The 26,492-nt window shown below is 38.7% G+C and overlaps 1 protein-coding gene across 1 annotated transcript in view; it reads right to left on the bottom strand.

Annotated features, from left to right (window-relative positions):
* Positions 1-856: 856 nt before the first annotated feature.
* LYST (lysosomal trafficking regulator) overlaps positions 857-26,492 on the bottom strand; it is a 198,057-nt gene continuing 172,421 nt past the window's right edge. Inside the window, exons 48-53 of the mRNA XM_050770460.1 lie at positions 24,886-24,984; positions 16,070-16,209; positions 15,588-15,685; positions 3,323-3,479; positions 2,847-2,918; positions 857-1,945 (exon numbers count right to left, since the gene is read on the bottom strand). Of these exons, the coding sequence (XP_050626417.1) occupies positions 1,807-1,945; positions 2,847-2,918; positions 3,323-3,479; positions 15,588-15,685; positions 16,070-16,209; positions 24,886-24,984 (705 nt within the window). The 3' untranslated portion in view covers positions 857-1,806. The remainder of the gene's footprint in view (positions 1,946-2,846; positions 2,919-3,322; positions 3,480-15,587; positions 15,686-16,069; positions 16,210-24,885; positions 24,985-26,492) is intronic.

The raw sequence follows: 26,492 nt of genomic DNA on the forward strand, positions 1-26,492 counted from the left end.
ACATATACATATTAGGTTTCATGCTGAATAAATAATCCCCCCAAATTAATTTTTATTTGTACATAAAAATATAATATTGCACTCTTAACAAGACCAGTTATTTTGCATATTTTCTGTTTAGATAAATGATGAAATTCGGTTTTTAAAAAAAGACTGAGTAGCAACCCTATTCTAATAGGGGACTAATTTAAAGTTCTCAGTAAAAAAATGAAAGCTAGACAATAGCTGCAATTTTTTGTTAACAAAGCAAATCACTTCAACGTGAATAGGAGTAATCTCATCTCTGCACCTCCATGGACCTCAGGATTAACACCTGGCCTGAGCACATGGTGATCTAAATGCAGCCTAGGTATCACTACATGTGTACGCAGTTTAAGGTTAAAGCATACATGGCCACTTGCTTTCTCTCGAATCTATCTTGACAGCAGAGACTTTGGAATTATATTTTATATGGTTTTTAAGCAGAATGTTTTAGAAAGTCTGGAAGTTACAAAAGTAGTACTGTAAACACCATATGAATTAAATTTCCATAACAAATGCACAAGTTATTCTTAGGCAGGGATACATATTTTTATCCCATGGTAACATATTACTGAGCTTATTTGACAGTGTTTTCAAAGCCAATAAAGCACCACCCCAAGTAAAAATATACAGACAGCCATCATATGGGAGAGACAGACGGTTCCAAGATATTTAGGAATTCTGTCTGTATGGTATGTAAGTTTGCTGTGGAATACACTAGATTTTATTCTTCTTCCTAGAATTCTCAGATGATATAGGTTAGTAGAAACAGAATGAAAATGGTTTCCTAAAAGAATTATTCTGCCTCCTGTTTAAAATAAAGTAAGCTGTCTCCTTTTCTTTTCTAATTCTATTTTGGGGAAGAAAATTCTTCCTGCAGATTAGATTAAATGGCTTATTTAGGCTGTATTCTTAATACCCATGCAAACTTCTTGCATACTGGAGGCTTTCTATTGCAATTTGGTACAGATTCAATGCTCTATAAATAGCAGACTTTAAGACTTACCACTGTGTTTAAACCTTAGTGACTCAACTAAGGATATTTAATATCTAGTGTTACACATTTTAAGTAAAATTTTTATGAAGAAACAGAATGTGTCTGAAATCCAAGATACCTGTATTCTTGTTTGTGGCTGTCAAAAAAATTCTGGTTCTCCTTTGAGCTAAGAAGGAAACTGGCAAAAACTGCCTAACTTTGAGATTCATTCATAGTTTATTTTTAGTATTCAGATACTCCATAAAATATTTGGTACAGAGGCACCTACTGAATAATTTGCTTCTCAAATAAAGCAATTATCAAGTCCTAAAAATTATCATTTTTTCTTTCCTCTTTTGGAGCATGTGTGTGTGGTGGGAGGAGTATTTCATGGCAGAAAACTTTTAAAATATAATTTTAGTGTGTTTTATATAAACAATTAGCTAACCAATTTAAATTCTACTGGTTCTTTTGGAATCATAGAAAAAGGGGAGACCTTAATATTTTCTTTGGAATACCTTGGTGGGAAAAAATTTTAAGAATATCATTTTAATATACCATGCAAGGCTTAAAACTTGTTAGCTAGTGCATATTGACACAATCTTCCAGATTATCATTAAAACAGAACAGAACTTTCCTCTTAGGATCATGTACATCTTTAGAATTTTGTGCAGATGAATAGACTTTATCATTATTTGGATGGTTTGTTCAGTCATCCATTTCTTTAGGTTCAACCTCCTAAAACTGGTGAAGTCAACAAATCTAGTTTGGAGTTAAAGTGCTTTCGAGAACGCAAAGTTTATTTGCATTCACCCGGCTGCATAGCTGCTAAGGAAGGAATAGAACATTGGCTGTTTCAAGCGCTGCTGGTCCTTCCGACACCAGGCAATCACGGTCCCATCACTGTTTGCTGTGTACAAATGGTGGCCATCACAAGAAAATGTAAGGCTGTAAAAAAAAAAATTCCTGTTTGTATATTATATTTCTTAAAATGGTATTCGCATATTGGTCATCACACTGAGGTTAGTGTAAAGAAGTTATCTTCAGTGGCGCAGAGAGACATAAACTAAATGACTGCCTACAACTCGTTGGTTTTGACTGTAATTCTAATATAGTCACTCTGCTGACAAGTTTGAGATGCTCGTAAATGAGGTGATATAGAATAAAATCAGGATCACAAAGCTCAGTACATTCTGTTCTTCTTTGCATATCTTCTTTTGCCTCCTTGTTTATGCTTTATTACATAAACAACAAATATTTGGGTGTACAAAACTTAAAAAAAAGTAACAGTACTATATTTTCTCCTTATAAAGATAAATAAGTATTTTATGGCTATATATTATTTCCCTGAAAGAGAAAAGGAAAAAAAATGTAACATTAATAATATAGGTTCCTTCAACTTTAAATTTGGTACACTGAAAATACATTTAATTTAATAAAGTAGAATTTGAATCACTTTATTTCTAATTATTTAAAGTCAAATTTGTTAACTAAGCAAAGAGTAACTGATTATTTATCTATCCTGTCAAGCACCCCTGCAGCTATCAATCACCATTATGGTCTTGTCAAATATGAAAGGAAAAAATATAGTCTCTATGATTCCAGAGACATGCTACAAGCATGTCTTTCCATTAGACTTTGAGTCACTGACTCAGATTTTAAGATCCATGAAGACACAGGAGTGTGGTCTCTCTTGCTGCTGGCTCATGGACAACACTGTGTGTTAAATGGTTGGCTTTTCATGATGACTTCAATCACACATTTCTTTAAGTCTGCGTGCTTAAATACCTCTCTACAAAAAATACAATCACAAATTATATTCTCAAGCATAAAGGGGAGAAGATCTTACCTGATGATGGGCTTATTTGATTTGGGAAATGTAATTTCTCTCACAGGCTTTAAGTCCCATGTACTCCATAACCTAGAAGGGAAAAAAATCATCTAATTATGCAAACTAAAATTACTCTCCCTAAAAAGCCCTCCATATTTGTTTATTTGTTAAAAATCATTTGGAAGGAAATGTAACAAATAATTAACAGTAATTCCCTCTAGGAAGTTTGCAGGGGGTAGATGTGGGAATAAGGGAACTTTTAACTTTGTATACTTTCATATTGTTAATCTTTTATAGTTAACATAAAACTTCAAAACTGTACTAAAGCTATCTTTATTATTTAGAAATAAAACAGGAATAACTAAAGAGCCTGTATCCCAAGGTGAGTTTAAATCTCTAAATACTGAATATTAATATGCCTAGTATTAAAAATTAATTTCTGAAACTCCTATGTCCTTATGAAATCAATAAAAGAGAATCCAAATTCCTCTTACCTTACAATTCCATTTTCTAATCCCCCAGCAATTACATTGATAGATACTCCCTCGGGCTGGTTGGAGAAAGCCACAGAACAGATGATCTCCCTGCAGTGGACGTGTCCAACGAGATCCCCGTTCACCGTCCAAAGTCTGAGGTCACTGCCTCCACCAGCTAAAACACCCAAATCATCCTGCAGGTTACCAGAATGTGGCTGTCCCAGACTCCACCACATTTGACCCCAGAAGGGCAACCCTGAAGGGCAAGCTCATTTGTTTATTGATGAAGTTTGTAGACAACCCATGACTGAAGACTGTATAAATGAAATTACTACACAAGTTGCACAGATCTTCCTTTTTCATTTTCTTTTGAGACAGAGTCTAACTCTGTCGCCCAGGCTGGAGTGCAGTGGTGTGATCTTGGCTCACTGTAACTGCCTCCTGAGTTCAAGAGATTCTTCTGCCTCAGCCTTCCAAGTTGCTGGGACAACAGGTGCTTGCTACCACACCTGGCTAATTTTTATATTTTTAGTAGAAATGGCTCTTTGTCATGTTGGCTAGGCTGGTCTTGAACTCCTGACCTCAAGTGATCAGCCCACTTGGGCCTCCCAAAGTGCTGGGATTATAGGCGTGAGCCACTGAACCAGGCCAAGTTGCATAGATCTTTATGTATTAATCAAAAGACAATAACCAGTGAAAAAATAAAAACAAAAAGACACAATATATGATGTACAGTAACAAGGTAAAATAATCATATTTGTGTAACTGTAATATTTCACATATGAACCACCAAATATGAGTTATGATTGAAAATACTGGGAAAGCTAAACAGTCTGCAAAAAGTGAAGGAAATATTCTGTGAAACCATCTATAAGAAGTGACTTGGCTGGGCGCGGTGTCTCATGCCTGTAATCGCAGCACTTTGGGAGGCTGAGGCAGGTGGATCATCCGAAGTCAGGAGTTCGAGACCAGCCTACTCAACATGGTAAATCCCCGTCTCTACTAAAAATACAAAACAATTAGCCAGGTGTGGTGGTGGGCGCCTGTAGTCCTAGCTACTCGGGAGGTTGAGGCAGAAGAATCACTTGAACCCAGGAGGTAGAGGTTGCAGTGAGCTGAGATGGCGCCACTGCGCTCCAGCCTGGGCAACAGAGCAGAGACTGTCTCAAAACAAAAACAAAAACAAAAACAAAAAAACAGTGACATATGACTTTTGAAGAGGAAAAAATAAAAGGTGTAGTAAAAATTACCTGAGTTAAAACTTAATTCTTAAAAAAAAAGTATTCTTCAGAACATCTAAGATTAAATCTTATAAAGCAATACCTTATTAAACTAATTTTTTCTTTTCAAAGATTACAGAGTAACCAAAAGTTTTTCTTTTAGTTTTCTGGGGTTGGGGGAAGCATGATTGCCTGCCATGCTTTATAAACAGGGTGGTTTGGGGCCTGATGATGCGTCCAGCCTTCTCTGGGGAAATATTCTCATACTGATGAAGTGGTTAGCAGGCACGATAAAGTCTGATGGCATAGTCTCACTATATTTAATTTTTCTTTTCATTAACATATAAGTAGAGACTTTGCTTCTCTCTTTTATTAAGACAATGAAAATATTTCATATTTTATAGCAAATAAACATATAAACAATGCCTTATTTAAAAATATGCCAAAGACCATCAAAAACCACAGATCAAAATGCCCAGTGTGTTGCAGCATTATTCACAATAGCCAAGAGGAAACAACCTAAATGTCTATCAACAGACAAATGCATAAACAAAATGTAGTATGTACACACACACACACACACACACACGCACACAAATTTTCTTTAGCTGTAAAAATGAATGAAGCATGCGACAACACAGATGAACCCTGAAAACATCATGCTAAGTGAAATAAGCCAGACACAAAAAGACAGGTACTATGTGATTCCACTTACATAAAATATTTTCCACGAGTAGGCTACATTTCAAGCTTTCTTTTGAATTAAATGTTGGCTAAAATATTTTTTTAAAAGATAAAGTAATTAGATGAGTACTAGTAAGGCTAGAAGGCTCATTGAAGTCACTGGAAACATAGCCATAAAATATATTGAGGTAGGGGTTTGTCACTGTAACCCATAGCTACCACTACCACATGGCTTAATCCTTCAAAATAAAAAATCTAAATGTGGGCCTGGACTCTGAAGTATGGCATGGAACTTAGTAGCCAAAGAATTATCCTAGCAGCTCACTCAGTATCTTGGGCTACCACAAAACCAAATAACTACTCATCTGCCTACTTCTGTAAGTATCAAAATTTGACACTGTTACCCAATACCAGATTGCTTGCATGTATGATTTAACACATCAACTAAAAGTCAGAAACTTAGGCATTCCTGAAAAGCATCTCTATCCTTCGTATACATAGTCATGGAAATCAAAATAAATTAAAGAACCAACCCACTCTGAATCTTAGAATATTTTACTAACTCTATCTTGCCATTGGCAACAGAGGACCAGGCTATGGATGTCTCACCCTAGTTCAAGGCATATATTTTGATCCAGTGATAGAATGGTAAACACATCCCTCCCCCAATCATTGATTACATTTTCACAGTTTAATACATTTCACATCTTATCACTATAAAAACCATATCCCATCATAAGAACTGAGAAATTATGATCAGGAGGAATGAGCCTGTCAATGTAACTTTTGAGAAGATGTTACACATACAGCACAGACACATAATATAGAGTTGTCCCTAGGCATCTGAGAGGGATTGGTTCCCGGACCCCCGAGGATATCAAAATCCATGGGTGCTCAAGTTCTTGATATAAAATGATGTAGTATTTGCATACCTACGCACATCCTCCTGTATTGTTATTTTTTTCTTTTGAGATAGTCTCTCACTCTGTTGCCCAGGCTGGAGTGCAGTGGTACGATCTCAGCTCACTGCAACCTCTGCCTCTCGGGTTCAAGCGATTCTCCTGCCTCAGCCTCCTGGGTAGCTGGGACTACAGGCAGGTGCCACCACGTCTGGCTAAATTTTTGTATTTTTAGTAGAGATGGGGTTTCACTGTGTTAGCCTGGATGGTTTCGATCTCCTGACCTCGTGATCCATCCACCTTGGCCTCCCAAAGTGCTAGGATTACAGGTGTCAGCCACCGTGCCCGGCCTCCTCCTGTATTCTTTAAATCATCTCTAGATTACTTATAATACCTAATACAATATAAATGCTATATAAATAGTTGTTATGCTGTATTGCTTAGAGAATAATAAGAAAAAAAGTCTGTACATACTAAATACAGATGCAACCATCCATTTTCCTCCCCTGATATTTTCAATCTGAGGTTGGCTGAATCCACGGATGTGAAACTCAGACACAAAGGGTTGACTGTAGGTATATACATACACATACACACACACACACACACACACACACACATATTTAATTTTAAGATTACTTGGATGGTATCCAATAAATAGTCAAAATTTTTGATAGGTTAAATCTGGTAACTTTCTTTCCTTCTTGGTCTATAAGAAAATAGGAGGATAAACTCTAGTCTAGGTCCCTAGAGATAAGTTTGACCTCTCTTTAAAAAAGTAATTTAAAAAATTATGTTCTCTATATACCAAGTGCTCTTTATGACTTCTTTTATATATGTATCAAGAGACCTTTAAAAAGTTGACAAGGCCTTTTTGTTCAAATTGGAAAAAAGTTTTACCCACTACTCTATTACATTGTGTGCTACCCAGGGACACCTGAATACCCTACTAGTGAGTTGGTAATTGCAGAAAAGTAATTTTGTTTCTCATTCCCATATGACTAGCTGATATAATATCACAGATATAAATCAGTACTGGCAGCAGGAAAGTAATTAACTTTACAAAATTCAACTCCCTCAGGATCAGTCCTAACTTTCAAATATTGCCAAAACAAGAAAACAGAGAACTCCATATAAATAATCATTATTTTATTTCCCCAGCATTCCTCTTGATATGACACACTAAAAGTTGCTAATGCACAAATCAAGGAAAAACAATTAGCAAAATCATCAATCATTTGCATACACTTGTACTATCAAAATCAACTCTTTAAGATCTTTTCCCTTAGTTATAATCATTAGGGAATAAAAATGTTTTCATGACATTATTTTATGACTGGGGGCTAAGACTAGCAAAAATTCTTTCATATCTGAAATCTAATCATGACTGAAGATATTACTTCTCTTGAATACAAGAATAAATGAATGTTTTGTAGAAACAACAATAACAAAACCCTAACAGGTATCTGTGGTATAATGAAAAATAAGTATTTGATCTTTGTCCCTGGTTCCTGGCACAGAGTCCCTAAAGCCCTTGGAATTTACTGTCTTCTGTATGCTAATGAGATGACTCACAGTGGGGAGGACTACATAGCTTCAGTCTACAGGCTGGCCACCAGAAAACCAACCACATGATTGAGGACTAAAACTTCCAGATATCCCCCAACTCTCATGCCCACCTCCTGGTGAGGCAGGAGAATAGGGTCTGGAGGCAGGGAACATAAGGCCATTTCACACTGACTTCCTAGAACTAAATTGAAAGGAAAACCCTAACTTTCCACACCTAAAGAACAAAAGGCTACTCCCTTCGCAAAACCCCCTGTGTCTTCTGCTGGCAGATGGGAAATTGGCTGTCTGCAATCAATCAAACTGATTGTTGGTGGAGTCTTCGTTTGCTACTTTGTAACTTCACCTTAGCCTCTGATTGGTTGCAAAAAGCAATCAGATTTTTGCACAGGAGTGTGACCTTTGTAACTCCATTTCAGCCTCTGATTGGTGGTTTTAGGCAACCCATCAGACTGATTGTGGGATACCACTTCATTCACATGAGGTGAGCATAAAGTGGCCAATGGGAAACCTCTGAAGGGTATTTGGACCCAAGAAGATTCTATATCCAGGCCCTTGAGCCGCTGCTTGGGTCCACTTCCACACTGTAGAGTGTACTTTCATTTTCAATAAATTCCTGCTTTTGTTCTTTCTTTGCTTCATTCTTTCTTTGCTTTGCTGGGCGTTTTGTCCAATTCTTTGTTCAAAACACCAAGAACCTGGACAACTTGCAGTCAAGACACTCTACAGTGACACTGGGAGGCAGAGTGGGGCTGGAGATTGGCCTATGTAACAAAACTTCCATAAAGTCCCTAAATGACAAGGTTAGGAGCACTTCTGGGTTGGTGAACACAACTATGTCAGAAATAATTTCTCTTCAAAGCTCCCTTGGTCTTTCTTGCTCTGTACACAGCTCCCAACCCTTGCTTAATTTGTAATTAGCAAACCTCTACATGCCCAGACATGCCCAGACTTGTTCTGTAAACTACCCTTCCTGCCTTAGCAACAGTCTCTTCCTCCCTTCCTCTCACAAACTGCACATTTACCATATTTAGAAAAGTTAAGTCCTAGACAAATGGGTTAGATTGTGCAGTCCAACTCCAGCCAATGGGGAGAGGACACAGCAACAGGAGCTGTGTTAGGGATAAAAATCCTTCTCTCCTTTGTTTGGTATGCTCTTGCAATGGGACAGATGCAGGCAGCACCCTTCTGCAGAAGTAAATGTGCCTTGCTGAGAGATGTTCTAAGTGCTGGTTTTTCTTTGAGACACTGAGCACTTGTTTCTAACAAAATGGGGGCTCATCCGGGATCCCATTCTCCTCTGGAGAAGGGTCTCCAATTACCTCTTGTGAGGAGACGTGTCTCATTGCAGCAGCCTCAAGAGTGAGGGATTGAGACCCACCCAGCGTGATGAATATACCCAGACTCTCAGTAACATGGGAGGAAAAGGCCTACATGGCGACCAAGTAATTCTGTGCATAGACCAAGGTAAGAAAAGCCACAGGGGCACTGAAGTACTTCCTTGGTAGTCGGGACATCCTGGAGGTTGGAAGTGTGTGAATGAGATGCACAATTAAGTGCAAAGTGAATGTGGAGTAAAGTAAAGGAGTACCAGAAACCTCCAGTGGGGAGGGGGGTTAAGCCTCCAGGGAAAGGGTGCAAGAAATCTCTAGTAAGAGAGGTTGAGCCCCACACACTCAGGAAACTCAGGGACACATCTAAAACTTCCAGGATGGGAAATAACCCTAGTAAAACAAAAACTACAAAGAGCAAAGCAGATAATAGGATTCCCTCTGATAGCCCTCTAAGTCTCATGTTAAACTACTGGAAAGATAATGAAAAGACAGTAAACCTGAGCTCTGTTCGGGGAAAGAAATGGAGCTAGTATTTAAACTATTTATTTTCACAAGGATTATAGGCACCTGCCACCACGCCCAACTAATTTTTGTATTTTTAGTAGAGACAGGGTTTTGTCATGTTGGCCAAGCTGGTCTCAAACTCTTGACCTGAAGTGATCCACCCGCCTCAGCCTCCCAAAGTGTTGGGATTACAGGTGTGAGCCACTGCACCCAGCTCAAAGTACCTGTTTTAATGGAGTTTACATTCCAATGGAGAAGACAAACAATAATATAAGCAAATATAACATATTAACTGCTATAAAGAAAAGGCAGGGAATAGGGATAGAATGTGTTGAATTTTGTCAAATGTTTTTTCCTGTATCTTTTGAGATTATGATATGGCTTTTGTCTTTCATTCTGTTAACATGATATATCACATTTACTGATTTGTATATGTTGAATCATCTTTGCATCCAAGGATGAATCCCACTGGGACAGAATGTGGAGAGGGTTACTTTAGATAAGATGGCTTGGGGAAGGCTGTTTGAAGAGATGACATATGCAGAGGCCCCAATGAGGTAAGCATATGAGCCATATAAATATTTGGGGAAAGAGCATTCTGGACAAAGGTAAAAGCAAGTGAAAAGGCCCTAAAATGTAACTTACTTGGCATGTTTAAGGAATAACAAGAGGTCAGTGAGGTTATAGCATAGTGATTAAGAGAGAAGAATAGTAAGAAGTGACATAAGGAAGAAAGCCAGGTCCTTATAGTCTGGCATAGATATGTAAATGGGAAGCAATTAGATTAAGAAGAGGATGACATAATTTGATTTACCTTTATGAAATATAGAGCTACAGTGTGAAAGTTAGACTGAAAAAGATTAAAGAGGAAAGCAAAGACCAGTTAGGTTATTATAGTGTTCTAGGTAACAGTTTTGGACTAGTGTGATAGATGTTAGGGTAGGAGAAGTTAGAGGTTAGATTCAGATTCTATTTTGTAAGTAGAGAAGATAATGTCTGCTAATAGCTTGGATATAAGGAGGAAGAAGGAGAGGAGTAAAGGATGACTCAGGTTTTTTACCTGTCAACTGGGTGAATTCTGAAATTCAGAGATGAGGCGTACTGGAGAAGCAACAGGTTTGGAGGAATGTAGAATCGAGTTTTGTTTTGGCTATGTTAGGTTGGAAATGCTGTGTAGGCAATTTAGATATCCAACTCTGGATTTCAGGGTACAATTTGGAACGGGAAAAATAAATCTGGGAGTCATTAGGGAATAAGCATGACTTTGGATAAGATCACCCAGTACAGCTAGAGAAGAGAAGGCAGCGAAAGACAGAGACCTAAGATATGCCATCATTAAGAAGTAGACAAAAAGAAGAAGAACCAGCAAAAGACTGAGAAGGACCCACTAGTGACCCAGAAGAAAAATCAGGAGACTAGTATTCTGAAAGCCACCAGAAGAAAGTGATTCACAAAAGGGAGGGAGTATTGAATGGTGTGGAATGTTGCCTGTATACCTAGAAAAAAGCAACTTTGGCTGCTTTTTAAGTAAATGTGATAGAGTTTGTACTGCAAATAACTTTCCATATTGTTTTTCAAATCATGATATTTTAGTTCTTAAGATCATGTAGAACTTTCCATTGTGAAAAGGGATTTGATTATTTTTATCACTAAAGAAACTTTTCTAAACTTAATTAAAAAATAAAAAACCACCAAACCAAATTAATTCTAGAAACTCGGTTACCATGGACTAAATGTCTTCCCACTACCCTGTTAAGAGTCTGAACTGCTCATTAGAAAGATATTGGCTTATCCTCTTATAAAATGTTTTATAGGTTGCCTTATTTAAATTCCACTACTGACCTCCCAACATTTGAGACAAAGGATCAGTTTCTTAGAAACTATGTATTTAGTCTGTCTTTCACCCTTTACTCCCTGAAGACTCAAAGCCTCCTAGCACAAACTCCACCCCTCAAATTCCCAGTTCACCGACACCAACCCAGAGATCACATCCTTATCAGAAGTTGGAAAGAGGGAAAGCTTGAGCCCATCTGGGAAGGACCTTACCTGCTGCTCTTAACAACTGAAACAGTAATCCCAACTGCTGAAAAAGGGTAGACCCATTAAACCCAAGTCAGAAAGCATTGCCCTCTTCAAAGCCATGGACTGTTGTCCCAGGGCCAACTCCCACCAAAGTCATGTTAAAAAGAAAAGTCTAATCAGTCTGTCTCTTTTTTTTTTTTTCCTCTTCTCTTTCCCTTAACCACCTCCCCTCATTTTACTATTAATGTAACTAAGTCAAGCTCACCCCAAACTATGACTTTTAATGCTTGTTTTGTTGTACCCTGCAGGAACCTTCAATGCCAAAGAGAAATAGCATCAGAAAAATACCTCTGCCCCTCCAGGGAAGCCGCTACTGCCCCCTTATCCTGCCTATGGTGGGGGGATCAGCACTGTCTCCCCAGTTTACATTCTCAATGGGCATATGTTGTTTAGATCACCAAAAATCAAGGTTAGACATCCTCAGATGATTGCGCCACCCTAAAGCCTTACCTCCATTTCACCAAAGGAGTCACCCCCACCGCCCACAACTGTCAAACCCACCAGTGCAACCCGCTACTCGTCTCTATTACTATCCCTACCTCTAGTAACTCTAACCCCACCTTAGGCGCTTCTATGGTCTAGGAGAAAATGTCGTTAGAAAGGACTCTATAGGCTTCTTTGAAAAGCGCTTTGTTTCTTCCCCTCTATCCTCTATTGTTACCCCTTCCCCAAGCCCATCCAATCAAACCATCTCCCATTTCTTGCCCAATGACAAAATCAAGGTTGTTGTAATAAAAGTCAAGGATTTAAAACAAACTTTAGCCATAAAAACTGGGTACCAAGATATAAATGCCTGGCTGAAATGGATTAAATATTCCATTCACACCTTAAGTAAAAGCAATTGTTACGCTTGTACAACAGGCAGACTAGAGACTCAAATCGTCCGCTTTCCACTTGGATGGTCCTCTGACCAACAGAATATGAACTGCATAGTAGCTCTCTTCCAAGACCCCACAGCCTGGGGCAATAAGGCCTGCCAGTCTCTCTTGTTACTATTCCCAGAAGTTAAAGGCTCTATGGGTCAGCCCTTGAGAGCTATTTGGCCTCCAATTAACTCTGTCAATTTTACCTTGTGTCTCTCACGACAGGGGGAAAATTTGGAATTCCTTGGAAGCCTAACAGGATGCAGTGAATCTAAGCCTTTTCAAGAGTTAACCAGCCAATCTGCCCTTGTTCATCTCCAATCGGATGTATGGTAGTACTGCAGTGGACCACTATTAAGTACTCTGCCAAGTAAGTGGAGCGGCACTTGCGCTGTAATCCAATTAGCCATCCCTTTCACCCTGGCATTTCATCAACCAAATAGAAAGAACAATTGTAAAAAAAAAAGTGCCCCCCTCAGGTCTTTTGATCCTCACATATATGTAAATGCCATCAAAGTTCCACAAGAGGTGCTAAATGAATTTAAAGCCAGGAATCAAACAGCTGCAGGATTTGAATCTATATTGTTCTCATGGGTAACTGCAAACAAAAATGTAGACTGGATAAATTACCTTTATTGTAATCAACAGAAGTTTGCTAACTATACTAGGGATGCCATTAAAGGAATAGCTGAAAAATTAGGTCCTACCAGTCAGACGGCTTAGGAAAATAGAATAGCCCTTAACATAATATTGGCCAAAAAGGGCGGGGTCTGTGTCATGATCGGAGTCCAATGTTGTACTTTTATCCCTAACAACACAGTCCCCAATAGAACAATCACAAAAGCCTTACAGGGCCTTAGCACCCTAGCACATAAATTAGCCGAAAATTCATAGAAAAATGGTTTAGAAAATAGAAAGGACTCATAGCATCAGTCTTTATCCCCCTTGCAATTGTTATCAGTGTACTCATTCTTGTAAGTTGCTGCATCATACCTCGTATTCGTGGATTAAGGCAAAGGCTTATAGAAAAAGCCCTTACCAAAACCTCTCTCTATTCTCCCCAACCTTACTCAAATAAGTTCCTATTCTTAAACAACCAAAAGGAACTACAAAGCCAAGAGATGTTAGAAAAATTTAAGAAATCTGAAGAGGAAGAACTATAAAATCAAAAGGGGGAAAGGTGTCAGAAATAGTAAGTTCCAAGCTCCCTTGGTCTTTCTTGCTCTGTACACAGCCCCCATTCTTGCTTAATTTGTAACTAGCAAATCTCTACACGCCCAGACATGCCCAGACTTGTTCTGTAAACTACCCTTTCTGCCTTAGCAACAGTCTCTTCCTCCCCTCCTCTGGCAAACTGCATGTTTACCATATTTAGAAAAGTTTAAGTCTTAGCCAACTGGGTTAGTTTAGATTGTGCAGTCCGACTCCAGCCAATGAGGAGAGGACACAGCAACAGGAGCTGCGTTAGGGATAAAAACCTTTCTCTCCTTTGTTCGGTGTGCTCTTACGATTGGTCGGACACAGGCAGCACCTTTCTGCAGAAGTAAATGTGCCTTCCTGAGAAATTTTCTAAGTGCTAGTTTTTCTTTATGGTACCAAGCACTTGTTTCTAACAACTATGTGCCAGAAAGTGGTGCACCCTAACTCCACAACCCTGACTCCAGGAGGACAGACAATCCAGCACTCAGGACACTTCCAGACCTGGCCCTGTGCACCTCTTCAGCTGGTGTTCATTTCTATCATTTATAATACATGATAGTTGTTAAGTATAAACAGTGTTTTACTGAATTCTGTGAGTCATTCTAGCAAATTATTGAACCTGAGGGTGGGGCTCATGGCATCCTCCAAATTTGCAAACTTTTAGTGTCACAGTTGAACTACACAGTTGGACACCCAGTTGGTGTCAGAGAATTGGTTGGTGTCTGGAAAAACACCATACGTTTTGTGTTAGAAGAAAAGAATGTAAAAAATGCAAGCAAAGGATAGAGGACTACCCACTATAGGTATGTCCAACACTGAATGGACAGAAGAAAGAAGCAGTTTTTCAAAGGATCCTTTGCATCTTAAGACCCTTAAAAACAGAAATGCAAACAGACAATTCATGAATTTTCCAACTATTCTTTTCTGCTGGATGCATTGGTTTCTTAACATGTATATATGAAACAACAACAACAAAAGACTCTTCATTAGGTGATATATTTTTGTCATGTAATTTTTAAGGCAAATTATACTTCCATTTACTGTTCTATACTATTGCTCTCTCTCTAAAACTGGAAGACATATATTCAAGCTGGGCATCTGCTGAGGCTTTTCATTTAGTCAGAAGTGTTAAATAAAATTTATGGTAGGCCAATGTTTTGGACTGAGCTCCTGCACTAGGCCCTAACATACCAGATTAAACCAGAATGGAGTAGTCACTTGTGCGAGGTGACACCTAATCAAACTGAACTTGGAAATGGGCCAGTTTTCCAAAAAACAGGAGATTCACAGCAATCGATGATAAGGGATCACTGAGTTGAGCTGGTATGATAAGGAAGTCCCTTCTGCTTTAATCCTCTAAGGAAGGTAACTGTGGAAGGATCAATCTGAGTTTTGTTCCTTATTTCTGCTTTCTTCAGCTTTTTCTGCCTATAAAGCCTACCCCCTCTGCTCAGCTCACTGGGGTACCTTTCTACTTCATAGATGGAATGCTGCCTGATTCATTAATCATTAATAAAAGCTAATTCAATTTTTCAACTCAATTTGTTAAAATTTTGTTCTTTCACAGGAGGAGGGTAACAAAGGTAATAGTTATAAAGCAGAAGCAAAAAAGGGGAGAAAAGTCAAAACCAAGAACACTCAAAAAATTATGTAACAATAATTTGCTTAGCTTAACATGTACTCAAATGTAATTTTACATATATCAGGAAAACAGTTAAATTATGACAGTACTAACTTCTGCATAAGCTGGGGCCTAAATTGATGAACTCAATCTCAGACCATATTGTACTTCTACACATGTACATGCTACTACCAAAGTATTTAGATCTGGCAGGGACCTGAGAGAACGGCTTGACCTAGGAGGTAACCACTGGCCGAATGCGCTGTTAGAGCACCAGCCAGCCCTGTGCTTTGGGTTGGAGCAAGCTCACCTGAATCACACACAGTAGCAATGTCACCTGAGGTTTCACTGGCAGAGACAGCCGTGACAGGGCTTTTGTGTCCCGCCAGACTTTGTACATAGCATAACCTGAAAGACAAAAGACATGATTTTGTATATGATCATTAAATATAATTACATTCTCTTATTTTGTAATTCTTTTTCTCAGTCTATGTTTGTACATAGCATAACCTGAAAGACAAAAGACATGAATTTGTATATGATCATTAAATATAATTACATTCTCTTATTTTGTGATTCTTTTTCTCAGTCTATGTACCTATTGTACATAAGGCATACATGTTTTCCTGATTGTTTGACTTCAATAAAATATAAAGGTAATCTTACTACCTTTAAGCATGTGTTTCATGGTTAAAATGATTATAATGTAAAGATATTATTTTGGTTTATTTCATATAGCAAAAATGGATATATTAAAAATGCTGTGTTTGATTTGGAGACCTTCTTCTGTACCTGTTTAAATCCCATATGATGCAGGTTCCGTCTCTGCTCACACTTATCAGTATACTGTATGGTTTGCAAACAAATAAGCTGGTTATCTCTTCTGTGTGACCATAGAGATGTATCTGAGTCTCCATTTCTATCTCTGATGGCTGAAATTTTAAAATTAAGTATAAGATAAAAACCACAACAAAAAGTATTCTAGTATAGTATCTGAAAAATAAAACAACCAAAGTGACTCAAATGGTCTTCTCAAACATATCATTCTTCAATCCTATTCAGAGTAAAACAAAGAAAGAAATTTAAAAATTTTTAATTCCTCATAATTTCAACTTATCTGCTTTTTGTTTTTGTCTATTCTTGTCCAATCTTTGTTCAAATATACATGTATTTTTATAGTTGTAATATTGCCACATAAAAAATGTCCTATTTTATATTTTACATATTCTCCTACAAGCATTTTCCAGTTTTGACATTGTCTTCAAAATAATTTTTAATGATGTTATAATATTCTATACAGTTAGTACACCATAATTTACAAGTATTCTTCATTGACAGACATTTAAAATTATTTCTATTTTTTTCAAATTATAGATAATACCATAAATTCTTCATGTATAAAAGGTTTTTAGTAGATTAGAGGGCAGACCTTTGGGAAATAAATAATTAAATTAAAGTTTTTTAAGAAGAAATGCTTCTGTAAAAAAAAATTCTGGGTGCAGTGGCTCACGCCTGTAATCCCAGCACTTTGGGAGGCCGAGGTGGGTGGATCATGAGGTCAGGAGTTCGAGACCAGCCTGGCCAATATGGTGAAACCCTGTCTCTGCTAAAATTTCCAAAATTTTCCTAGTGGGTCTATGAATATCAATAATTTTATAGTTCTTGACAGTATACTTTCAGAACGTGTCATACCAATTGGTGCTGTTACCAATGGTGATGGGGCCTAATGCTACCGATACTCAACAGTTATGGCTTGACTTTCTAAATCAAAGCTTGCAAACTGGTGCTCTGAGGGCCACATTGGCTCACGGATACCAGATGTCCACACAGGGTTTGACTCTTGCTCTGTTAGGTTAACTATGTGTTATCATAAAGCATTTCAATATTTCCCCTTCAAAATTATAGAAAAGTAGAAAGAATAAGTATAATAAAGACCTATATACTAACTACCCAGTTTAACAAATCTTAACATTTCATATTATCAATTTATTTTTTAAATAAAGCATTAAACATTGTACATATAATTTTGTACTGTTCTATATCCTATTTCTTCTCTCTTGTCAGAAGTCACTACTATCCTACATTTTGTACCTTTTATGATTCCTTTTATGTCCTGGACCCTCGGGCCTTCCCTTTAGAGCCATTCCAGCTCTTGGATTGTGACCCTCTCCACAGCCAGGAGTTTGCAGAGCCACTGGGATATGCCCAAGAATGCAAGTAACTTCCTTGTTTCTGCCAGATGACACGACCACCACACCAGCCTGGGGCCACCTTAATGCAAAGTGAAGTCTCTGAGGATCCTAGACAACCCAGGGAATTCCAGCCCAGGATATAACTCCATGCAAGGGTTCTCCCATGCAACTCATTTTCATTCTGAGAGCACAGCCTGTTAGGGACCAGCCTTTTGGAGGCGCACTCTCTTGGCACTCCCCAGCTTGCTTAGTTCCTGGATTCTGTTTTCCATTTCTTCCACAGAGGCTGTCCAAGGACAGTGTCAGTGTTTCAGGATTGACAGTGTCCTCAGGGCTAAAGTTCCTTCCTGCTTATTTACCTCTCTGGCTTGGTAGTTTCTTACTAGCTTGTCAGATCTTCAATGCTTTTAAGGCCATATATATATATACACACACACACACACACACACACACATATACACACACACATACACAAACTAAGACTGAATAAAAATATATTTTATTAGTATATATTTACATTATATTAAAATATATACTTATAGGTTATATGAAAACATGAATATATTTTATAAAGATATATTTTTGTATATATATTTTATCCCATCTTCATTGTTTCAGGGGAGGATTATTCTGAACAACTTTTTTAAGAAACAGGAAATCTCTTGTTGGCCATTGGCCATGATCATAATTTTGTTTATTTGTTTTTGCTTTTTGAGACAGGGTCTCACTCTGTCATCCAGGCTGTAGTGTAGAGGTGTGATTATAGCTCACTGTAGCCTCAGACTCCTGGGCTTAAGTGATCCTCCCATCTCAGCCACCTGAATAAAAGGACTATAGACGTGCACTACCATGCCCAACTACTTTTTAATTTTTTTTTGTGGAGATGGGGTCTTGCTATGCTGCCTAGGCTGGTCTCAAAACTCTTGGCTTCAAGTGGTCCGCCCACCTGGGAAGGCCTCCCAAAGTGCTGTGCTGGGATTACAGGCATGAACCACTTGACTGGCCTACAAATATTTTAAATAAGGACAAACAAATGATTTTCTTTTTTTTTTTTTTTTTTTTTTTGAGACGAAGTCTCGCTCTTGTCATCCAGGCTGGAGCACAGTGGCGTAATCTTGGCCCACTGCAACCTCCACTTCCCGGGTTCAAGTGATTCTCCTGCCTCAGCTTCCCAAGTAGCTGGGATTACAGGCACCTGCCACCATGCCCGGCTAATTTTTGTATTTTTAGTAGAGAAGAGGTTCCCCCATGTTGGGCAGGCTGGTACAGAACTCCTGACCTCAGGCAATCCGCCCGCCTCAGCCTCCCAAAGTGCTGGGATTATAGGCGTGAGCCACCGTGCCCGGCCTACAAGTGATTTTCATATTACAGAGAGAGAGGGGGGTAATGTGGAATGCAACCCATACATTTATTCATTCAACAAACATTGCTGAGTATCCCTTACTGTGTGCCTGTCACTAAACCAGGAGCTGGGGATGCACATGTGGTTCCCCTCCGGGAGCTCCATGGCAGTAAGGAGTGAGGGCTACCAAAGATGATTTTCACAGAGAACTCCGGGGACCCACAGATAAGTCGCTTCCTCAGACTGGGGACAGGGAGTGAAAGCAGGATTCCCTGGGAGACGGCCTATGAACTGAAGTTTTGAAGAACTGGCAGAATTTACTCAAAGAAAAATGGCTGTCAAAGGGCACTCTGGGCTAAGAAGACAGCATGTGTGAGGGAAAGGAGATATGAGAGAAAGTGGCACTGCCAATGTTACTGGGAGCAGGGTAGGTAGGGAGCAGGAAGAAATGGGGTGGTGAAGTAGAGGGGGCAGTAAGGCAGAGAGGGGTCACATCACGGAGCCTGGTGTGTGATGCCTAGCAACCTACATTTTATCCTCCAAGTAATAAACAGTCACTGAAGTGTCTGGGGCAGAAGTAATGTGATGCAGTAGGCATTTTAGGAAGGCCATCACAGAGCCTGCAAGGAGACTCAACTTCCAGGGACATGAGACTGGGGGCCAGGACATCAGTGAGAAGGTCAACATAGGGACCCGGGCAGGATGCAAAGGGCTGAGCTGGGGCAATGGTCAGGGGGACACCTGAAGGAGAGAGGTTTGACTCGTTTCTATTTCTTCTGCGAAGAATTGCTGTGATTCTTTAACCCAAAATTCAAGTTTTAATTGTGGGAAAATCTCAGTCATCATCTCTTCACACTGGGCCTTTCTCCCATTCTCTCATCCTATAACTACTCACCACATTTGCATGCTCTCATTCTAGCCCTCATACCCCCTCTTTCCTCATTTTTTTCTTTATCTTTCTATTTTATATTCTGTGTAATTTTTTTCAGTTCATTAATTCTGTAATCTGCTGCTTAACTAGCTGTTCCAATGAATTGGCTGTGACACCTTGGGCAGGTTACAAGAAGGATTAACTGTATGTTTCAGTGGTCTCACGTAAAAATGGAGATAATGACAAAACCTACATCAAAGGGTTATTGCGAAGATTTAATGTGTAGCTCACATCTGTAATCTCAGCACTTTGGGAGGCTGAGGCAGGAGGATTGGTGAGCCCTGGAGCTCGAGAACAGCTTGGGCAGCATAGTGGGAACCCGTCTCTAGAAAAAAAATTAAAAAGTAGTAGGGCATGGTGGTGTGTGCCTGTAGCCCCAGTTACTGGTGGGGGGTTGGGGATGGGGCTGAGGTAGGAGGATCACTTGAGCCTGGGAGGTTGAGGCTGCAGTAAGCCGTGATGGTGCCACTGTACTCTAGCATGGGCGACAGGGCAAGACCCTGTATGCCCAAGAGGAAAGTGGAGAAAGAGAAGAGCAACAAGGAAAGGGAAGGTGCCTTAGCTCAGCAGGCTGCTGGTGCACACAGAAAGGAAGCCCCAGAGAAGCATGTGGCAGACAAGCAGTGAGAAGCATGCTGTGCAGCCTCAGGAAGCCCACAGCAGGCACCACTGATGCAGGAGAGGCCACGAGCCAGGTGGGAGATGAGAAAGGAAAGTACCAGACAACCTGGGGCTGGAATACAATGCACAGCACTTAGAATAAGATCATCCTCACATCTGTTTTATGCTTAGGGCCAATAGTTAAAACCATAGAAATGTAATCAGATGAAAGAATATAGAGAAAAATAAAGATACTTGAGCCCAAAATTAATACATCAGAATATGTCAAGAGTTTAGAACAATGCCTAATACAAAGTAAGCACTCAGTAAATATTAACTATTATTTTTATGTCATTTCTAGAAGTTCTGTTTTATTTTTTCCACACATACTTTGTTTTTCTCCAGTGTCCCAATTTTAAACAGAACAACTATCTCCAATTCACTGAGTACAGATTAGTGAGTTACTTTGACATTAAAACTAAAGTGAGGCTAAGGTTCTACTTGATAAGTTACAAGTCTGGTCTCCTTGGGCCAATATTTTCCTAAAGTTTTAGGCCATTCTCCTACTGACCATAACCAATCCCATTCATTATTGTAAAAAATATGTCAGAAGAAACAGAGAGTACAGATTTATTGACCTATTCTCCACCTTTTACTCTGTAAAATGAGTAACAGTTATGGGTAAACACAACACAGGGCTCCTAATAGTAGTATTTGATAATTGTTTAATAAACTCTGCACTTTGAAATGATTGCAAAGGCTAATATTACTAGACAATTCACTGACGGGTCAGAAAATAACTTCCGGTGAGTAGAGCAGGTCTCTTGTGCTGGCGCCTTCTTTTAAATATTGTTCTTGAACAAAGTAATACTACCTTGTATAAGCTGCATACATATTCTTCTACCACCCTCAAGTTAGAGAACAGATATATAGGTGTTCACTTATATGAAGATGACACGGCCACGTTACTTAGTGACAGAATAACCCGACAGCAACTATTTGTTGTGATCAGTGTGATCACATTTAGAAGATATTCTTCTCTAACATTTAAATGTTATCAGTGATCACATTTAGAAGATATTCTCCTCTAACATTTAAATGGCTTATAGGTAACAATCCCATATCACAAGTCAACTAATTCATCATTACCTAGAATGCATTTTAGAAGACTTTATCTTGGGTGCTCCAACAGAAACTTATGGTGCTCAAAGTTAGATATGCTTACTAGCTAAGGAAAGTATTTCATAAGATCCCCTTAAAAGTATTTTCAGACAAGGATTTGGCCACATCCCATGTGGCACTGGGTTGTGGGGGGCCATCTTTTGTTTGTGTGGAAGACAATCCAAAGGAGGACAGGAACACTTTTAAAACCATGGCATTCAGTGGGTCAGGAAAGCTGAAGAACAGAAACCAGTGAACATGAGGTGTCTCCTGCTAATCTCACAGGCTCAGGGTCAGAATCACAACCTTAGAGATGCCAGAATAGCAACATGATCCCTGGGAAAAAGCAACAACAATGCCTACAAATACCCAAGTAATTTCCCCTCAAAACAAACTGATAAAACTACACTACTAAGTTAGATTTTTTGGCACTGTTTAATAGTAACTATTAATCTCATGATTTGATTACCTAATAGGTGGAAAAAATCCTATAAAAATTAGCTGAAAAATCTGCTTTAAGGCAAATATACAACTGAGGAAAGCTAAGCAACATAAACCTTCACAAGTGTGTCATGACCTCAAAACTAAAAGAAGTATATGTCTTGCAGTTTTTAAATTGTAATAGCTATGCTCTTGATCTGCTTCCTCAAAGCTATCCTGTGCACAAATACTCCTATAGTGACAGCTTAACCTCTTTTCTAAAACCCGTACTGCACACTGTGTTAGCGTACAATTAAAAATGGAGAAGTAGGGAAAACTAAGAACAAGGCTGTTCAAAGTGTTGGCGAAAGCAAAAGGAAATAAAAAGCAAAAGATAAAGCCAGTTTTAAAAAAAGGTGTCCATGTCATGATGCAAAATGATCCAAGTGCACAAGCAGACAACTGCCCTAGAAGCAGGGTTTAGATTTGTGGGAGAAAGTCAGAAAGGGGAGCTCAGAAGATCAAAGGCAACGGCAGCATGATTATTACAGATGTTATAAAATTAACATTCATTTTAAGCCTTTGGGAATCAAAAGGTGATAAAAGGAGACATTCAAAAAGTTATGACACTTATATTCTCTGCTTATATCCTTTTTAAAAAACAATTTGTCAGGTCTCTCTCTGCCGCCCAGGCTGGAGTGCGGTGGTGTGATCACGGCTTACTGCTGTGATCTCGACCTTCTGGGCTCAAGTGATATTCCCACCTCAGCCTCCCTTGTAGCTGGGACCACAGGCGCGTATCACCATGCCTGACCAATTTTTTTATTTTTGTTTTTTGGTAGAGACAAGATCTTGCTATGTTGTCCAGGCTGGTCTCAAATTTCTGGGCTCAAGCAATCTTCTTGTCTTGGCCTCCCAAAGTGCTAGGGCCACAGGTGTGAGCCACCACACCCTGCTTATATTCTTTAGCATTCTTTTTATCATGACACATAAAAACCTCATCACTGGCCTCAATCTTTTCCTGCCCTGCTTCTGTCATTCTTCCCCAACACATTACACTCTAAACTACACAGAAAAGTATTTGCCACCCCCCAAAAACCCAAGTCTTTGATTCCAGGTCTTGTGTAAACTATTTCCTCTGCCTGAAATGTTCTTTCCTCTTTCCTTCACTTATAGTAGATTGATCCTTTAGGATCCAGCTCAAGTGTAACTTATCAGGCTCCCTGATGTCTGGATGTCCTTCTTCTGTGGTCCTTTATCCTGGGTGTGAGCCTTTCTCAGAGCACACACTCCACTGTTCTGGCTCCTAAACCTGCCCTTCTTTGCTTTCTGCCTGGATCACTGCAGTGGCCTTCTCGCTGGTGTCCTGGCTCCCAGTCTCATGCCCTTGGAAGTGCTTCCCCTTGCAGGCTCTACAGTGGTCTCCCTAAAATGCTGATTGGATCATATAACTCCTGCTTAAACCATTTTAATGGCTCCTTAGACTAACAGACAGAAACAAAATATGGTCACATTTATACCTCAGGGACCATGCAAAGAAACTTAACAAGAGTTCAAAAGGGAATAAGCTTGGAAAAAAAGGTAAGAACCTGGCTGGGCATGGTGGCTCACATTTGTAATCTCAGCACTTTGGGAGGCCGAGGTGGGTGGATCACCTGAGGTCAGGAGCTCGAGATCAGTCTGACCAACATGGTGAAACCCCGTCTCTACTAAAAATACAAAAATAAGCCAGGTGTGGTGGTGGGCACCTGCAATCCCAACTACTCTGGAGGCTGAGGCAGGAGAATCGCTTGAACCCGGGAGGCAGAGGTTGCAGTGAGCCGAGATCACACTATTGCACTCAGGCCTGGGCGACAGAGTAAGACTCTGTCTCAAAAAAAAAAAAAGAAAGAAAGAAAAGGAAGAACCTGGGAGTCACCCTATGCTAGAAATACAGGTTTCACCCAGTAGAAGAGATTTAATACTATAAAGAAAATTATAATGGGAAAAAATGCACAGTGAAAATTCTGGATCAGAATGATGATTACTGAGTTATCAACCTAAACTTGCCACATATCCTCAACTGCACCACAGGCAGATTGAAGAAACAAAAACAGGCTGGGCATGATGGCTCATGCCTATAATCCCACCACTTTGGGAGGCTGAGGTGGGAGGATCACTTGAAGCCAGGAGTTCAAGACCAGCCTGGCCAACATGGCAAAACCCCACCAACTCTACTAAAATTACAAAAATTGGCCGGGCGTGGTGGCGCATGCCTGTAGTCCTAGCTACTTGGGAGGCTGAGACACGAGAATTGATTGAACCTGGGAGGCAGAGGTTGCAGTGAGCCAAGATTGTGCCATTGCATTCCAGCTTAGGCAACAGAGGGAGACTCTGTCTCAAAAAACAAACAAAAACAAAACAAAACAATCACCCCAAAACAGTAAATTAAAAGAAGCATTGCATAATCTGTCTTATTTTCTTCCCTGTTTTATGATTCAACTCTAAAATCCTGGGAGTTCAGTGAATGGCTAAAAAATAATAAAATTTCTTCCAGTAAGTGGTACAAATCCAGACAGACTACTTAGATTTTGCTGTCATTTAGTTTACTCAGAGGGTATGGGAATGTTGGACATTAGGGTTTCTAAGCTTTCAAACTGATAGACTCTTACAGTATACTCCTAAGCATTCAGGTTGATATCGCAAATACAGGTAAGCACCAAATGTCATTTAAAAGCCTAAATACAAAACAGATCATAACTCAAAATACTGTCTCTGAAAAAAAATAGAACTACTACAATTGTTTTCAAGATTTTTCATGATTCTAATAAACCCTAAAGATTTTTAAGACCTAATGTAGGGAGAAGATTAAGGTATAAACATTTTAAGTTAATCTTATGCAAAATGAATTATACTTCATAAAGGTTTTCTTCCCTTCATTGACAAAGTCCCATACTACCCATACAGAAAGCCCAGAACCTACCGTGCTGCTTGTAAATCTGTTTGTGTAGGCTGTGACGACACCGCATTTGCTTCCAGTAAACAGCTGGCAACTGTCAGGCACCCAAGCACAACTAGTAACCTTTGAAAAAGGACGAATCAAAGATTATCATGTTTTAAAAGAATGAAAAATACTTCTACTTTTCTGACAACTATTTTTTTTTAATCTCAAAAATGTTAGGTAAACATTTCTTGAAACAGTTAGAAACATGTCAGATATAATAATATTCTGTAACTTTGAGCCAAATGTCGAAATGTTGTTTCCCAATTAAAATATATTAGAATGTGTATACGCGCCTGTGTGTAGATATATGTGTATATATGTATATATATTTAGATAAATTTAACACAATGATTCAGGATTGATTAAATCCAAGCTTGAGTGTGAATGTGTGTGTACTTCACACATTTATTTGCTTTTTGCTTTTATTTTCCTCATTTTATGCCTTTGGTGGGGAAACAGGGTACATATAAATAGAGGGATTGCTTCTAATAGTTCTAAAGATTGTTAAGCAGGAGAAGAAAGATAGATAAATGTGAATGTAAAAGATGGGATAATGCCTTTGGTACAAAATCCCTCAGTCCTAACCACAGAGGCACCATTCAGGTTTGAGTTAATTTTCTGTGTGGCCTGACAGGTCCTCTTTTCCACACCAGCTGACCCCCACCCTGTGTTGTATTCTTGAAATTTGCTAAGATAGTGGATCTTAAATATTCTCATCACACACATAAAAATGCTAACTATGTGAGGTGATGGATGTGTTAATTAGCCTGACTGTAGTAATCATTTCACAATGTATGTATACATATATTAAAACATCACACTGTATACCTTAAATATATACAATTTCATTTGTCAATTATATTCCAATAAAGCTAGAAAAAAATAAAAAGAATTTTAAACAACTTTATTCAAGCTTTGGATCTGCTAAACTAATAGTCAATTTACTTGGCAAAAACAATTTGACTAAATGCTTGTCTTTGCACTGGTGAAAATATATTAGTGAATTGGAAAGCTTCTTCAAAGTTATGTCTATCTTTGTCCTCTCTTCCCAACACATCAATCTAATGTAACAGTACCCAACTCTTAAATAGAAGGAATGCCTAGTAATTAAAGGTGGAAAGAATTTGATTGAAAGCTTGTATCTTTAACATTGCATTGAAAACATTCAGTTAATACTGATGATGATTTCATTTATTTTTCTTCACTTTTCATTGGAAAGTCAAGATGTTTGTAAATCCAGATTATTGATGACAGCAATAAATCTGCTCACAAATTTATGTCAGTGTATTTTGACAGGTAGAATGTATTGTATATCTAACTCCCACTGTACATATTTCTGTTTTTCCTAATTTACAATAATCCCAAAAAGGGTGCAGTAAGGGACATACTGATTCTATAATACGTTTTTGTGTTTTCATTTATTTTGTAGATTCATTTCCAATTTAGTTTTATTACCAGCTTTGCCATGATTTATGGTTATAACTTGTTTGTGTTTGCATATATATATTTCTATCTGCATAAAAAGGCTCTGATTAATGCAGCCTGATATGTTTCAAAACTAAAAAAAAAAAAAAAAAAATCTTATT

Source organism: Macaca thibetana, chromosome 1, assembly GCF_024542745.1.
Source record: "Macaca thibetana thibetana isolate TM-01 chromosome 1, ASM2454274v1, whole genome shotgun sequence".
NCBI classification, from domain to species: domain Eukaryota; kingdom Metazoa; phylum Chordata; class Mammalia; order Primates; family Cercopithecidae; genus Macaca; species Macaca thibetana.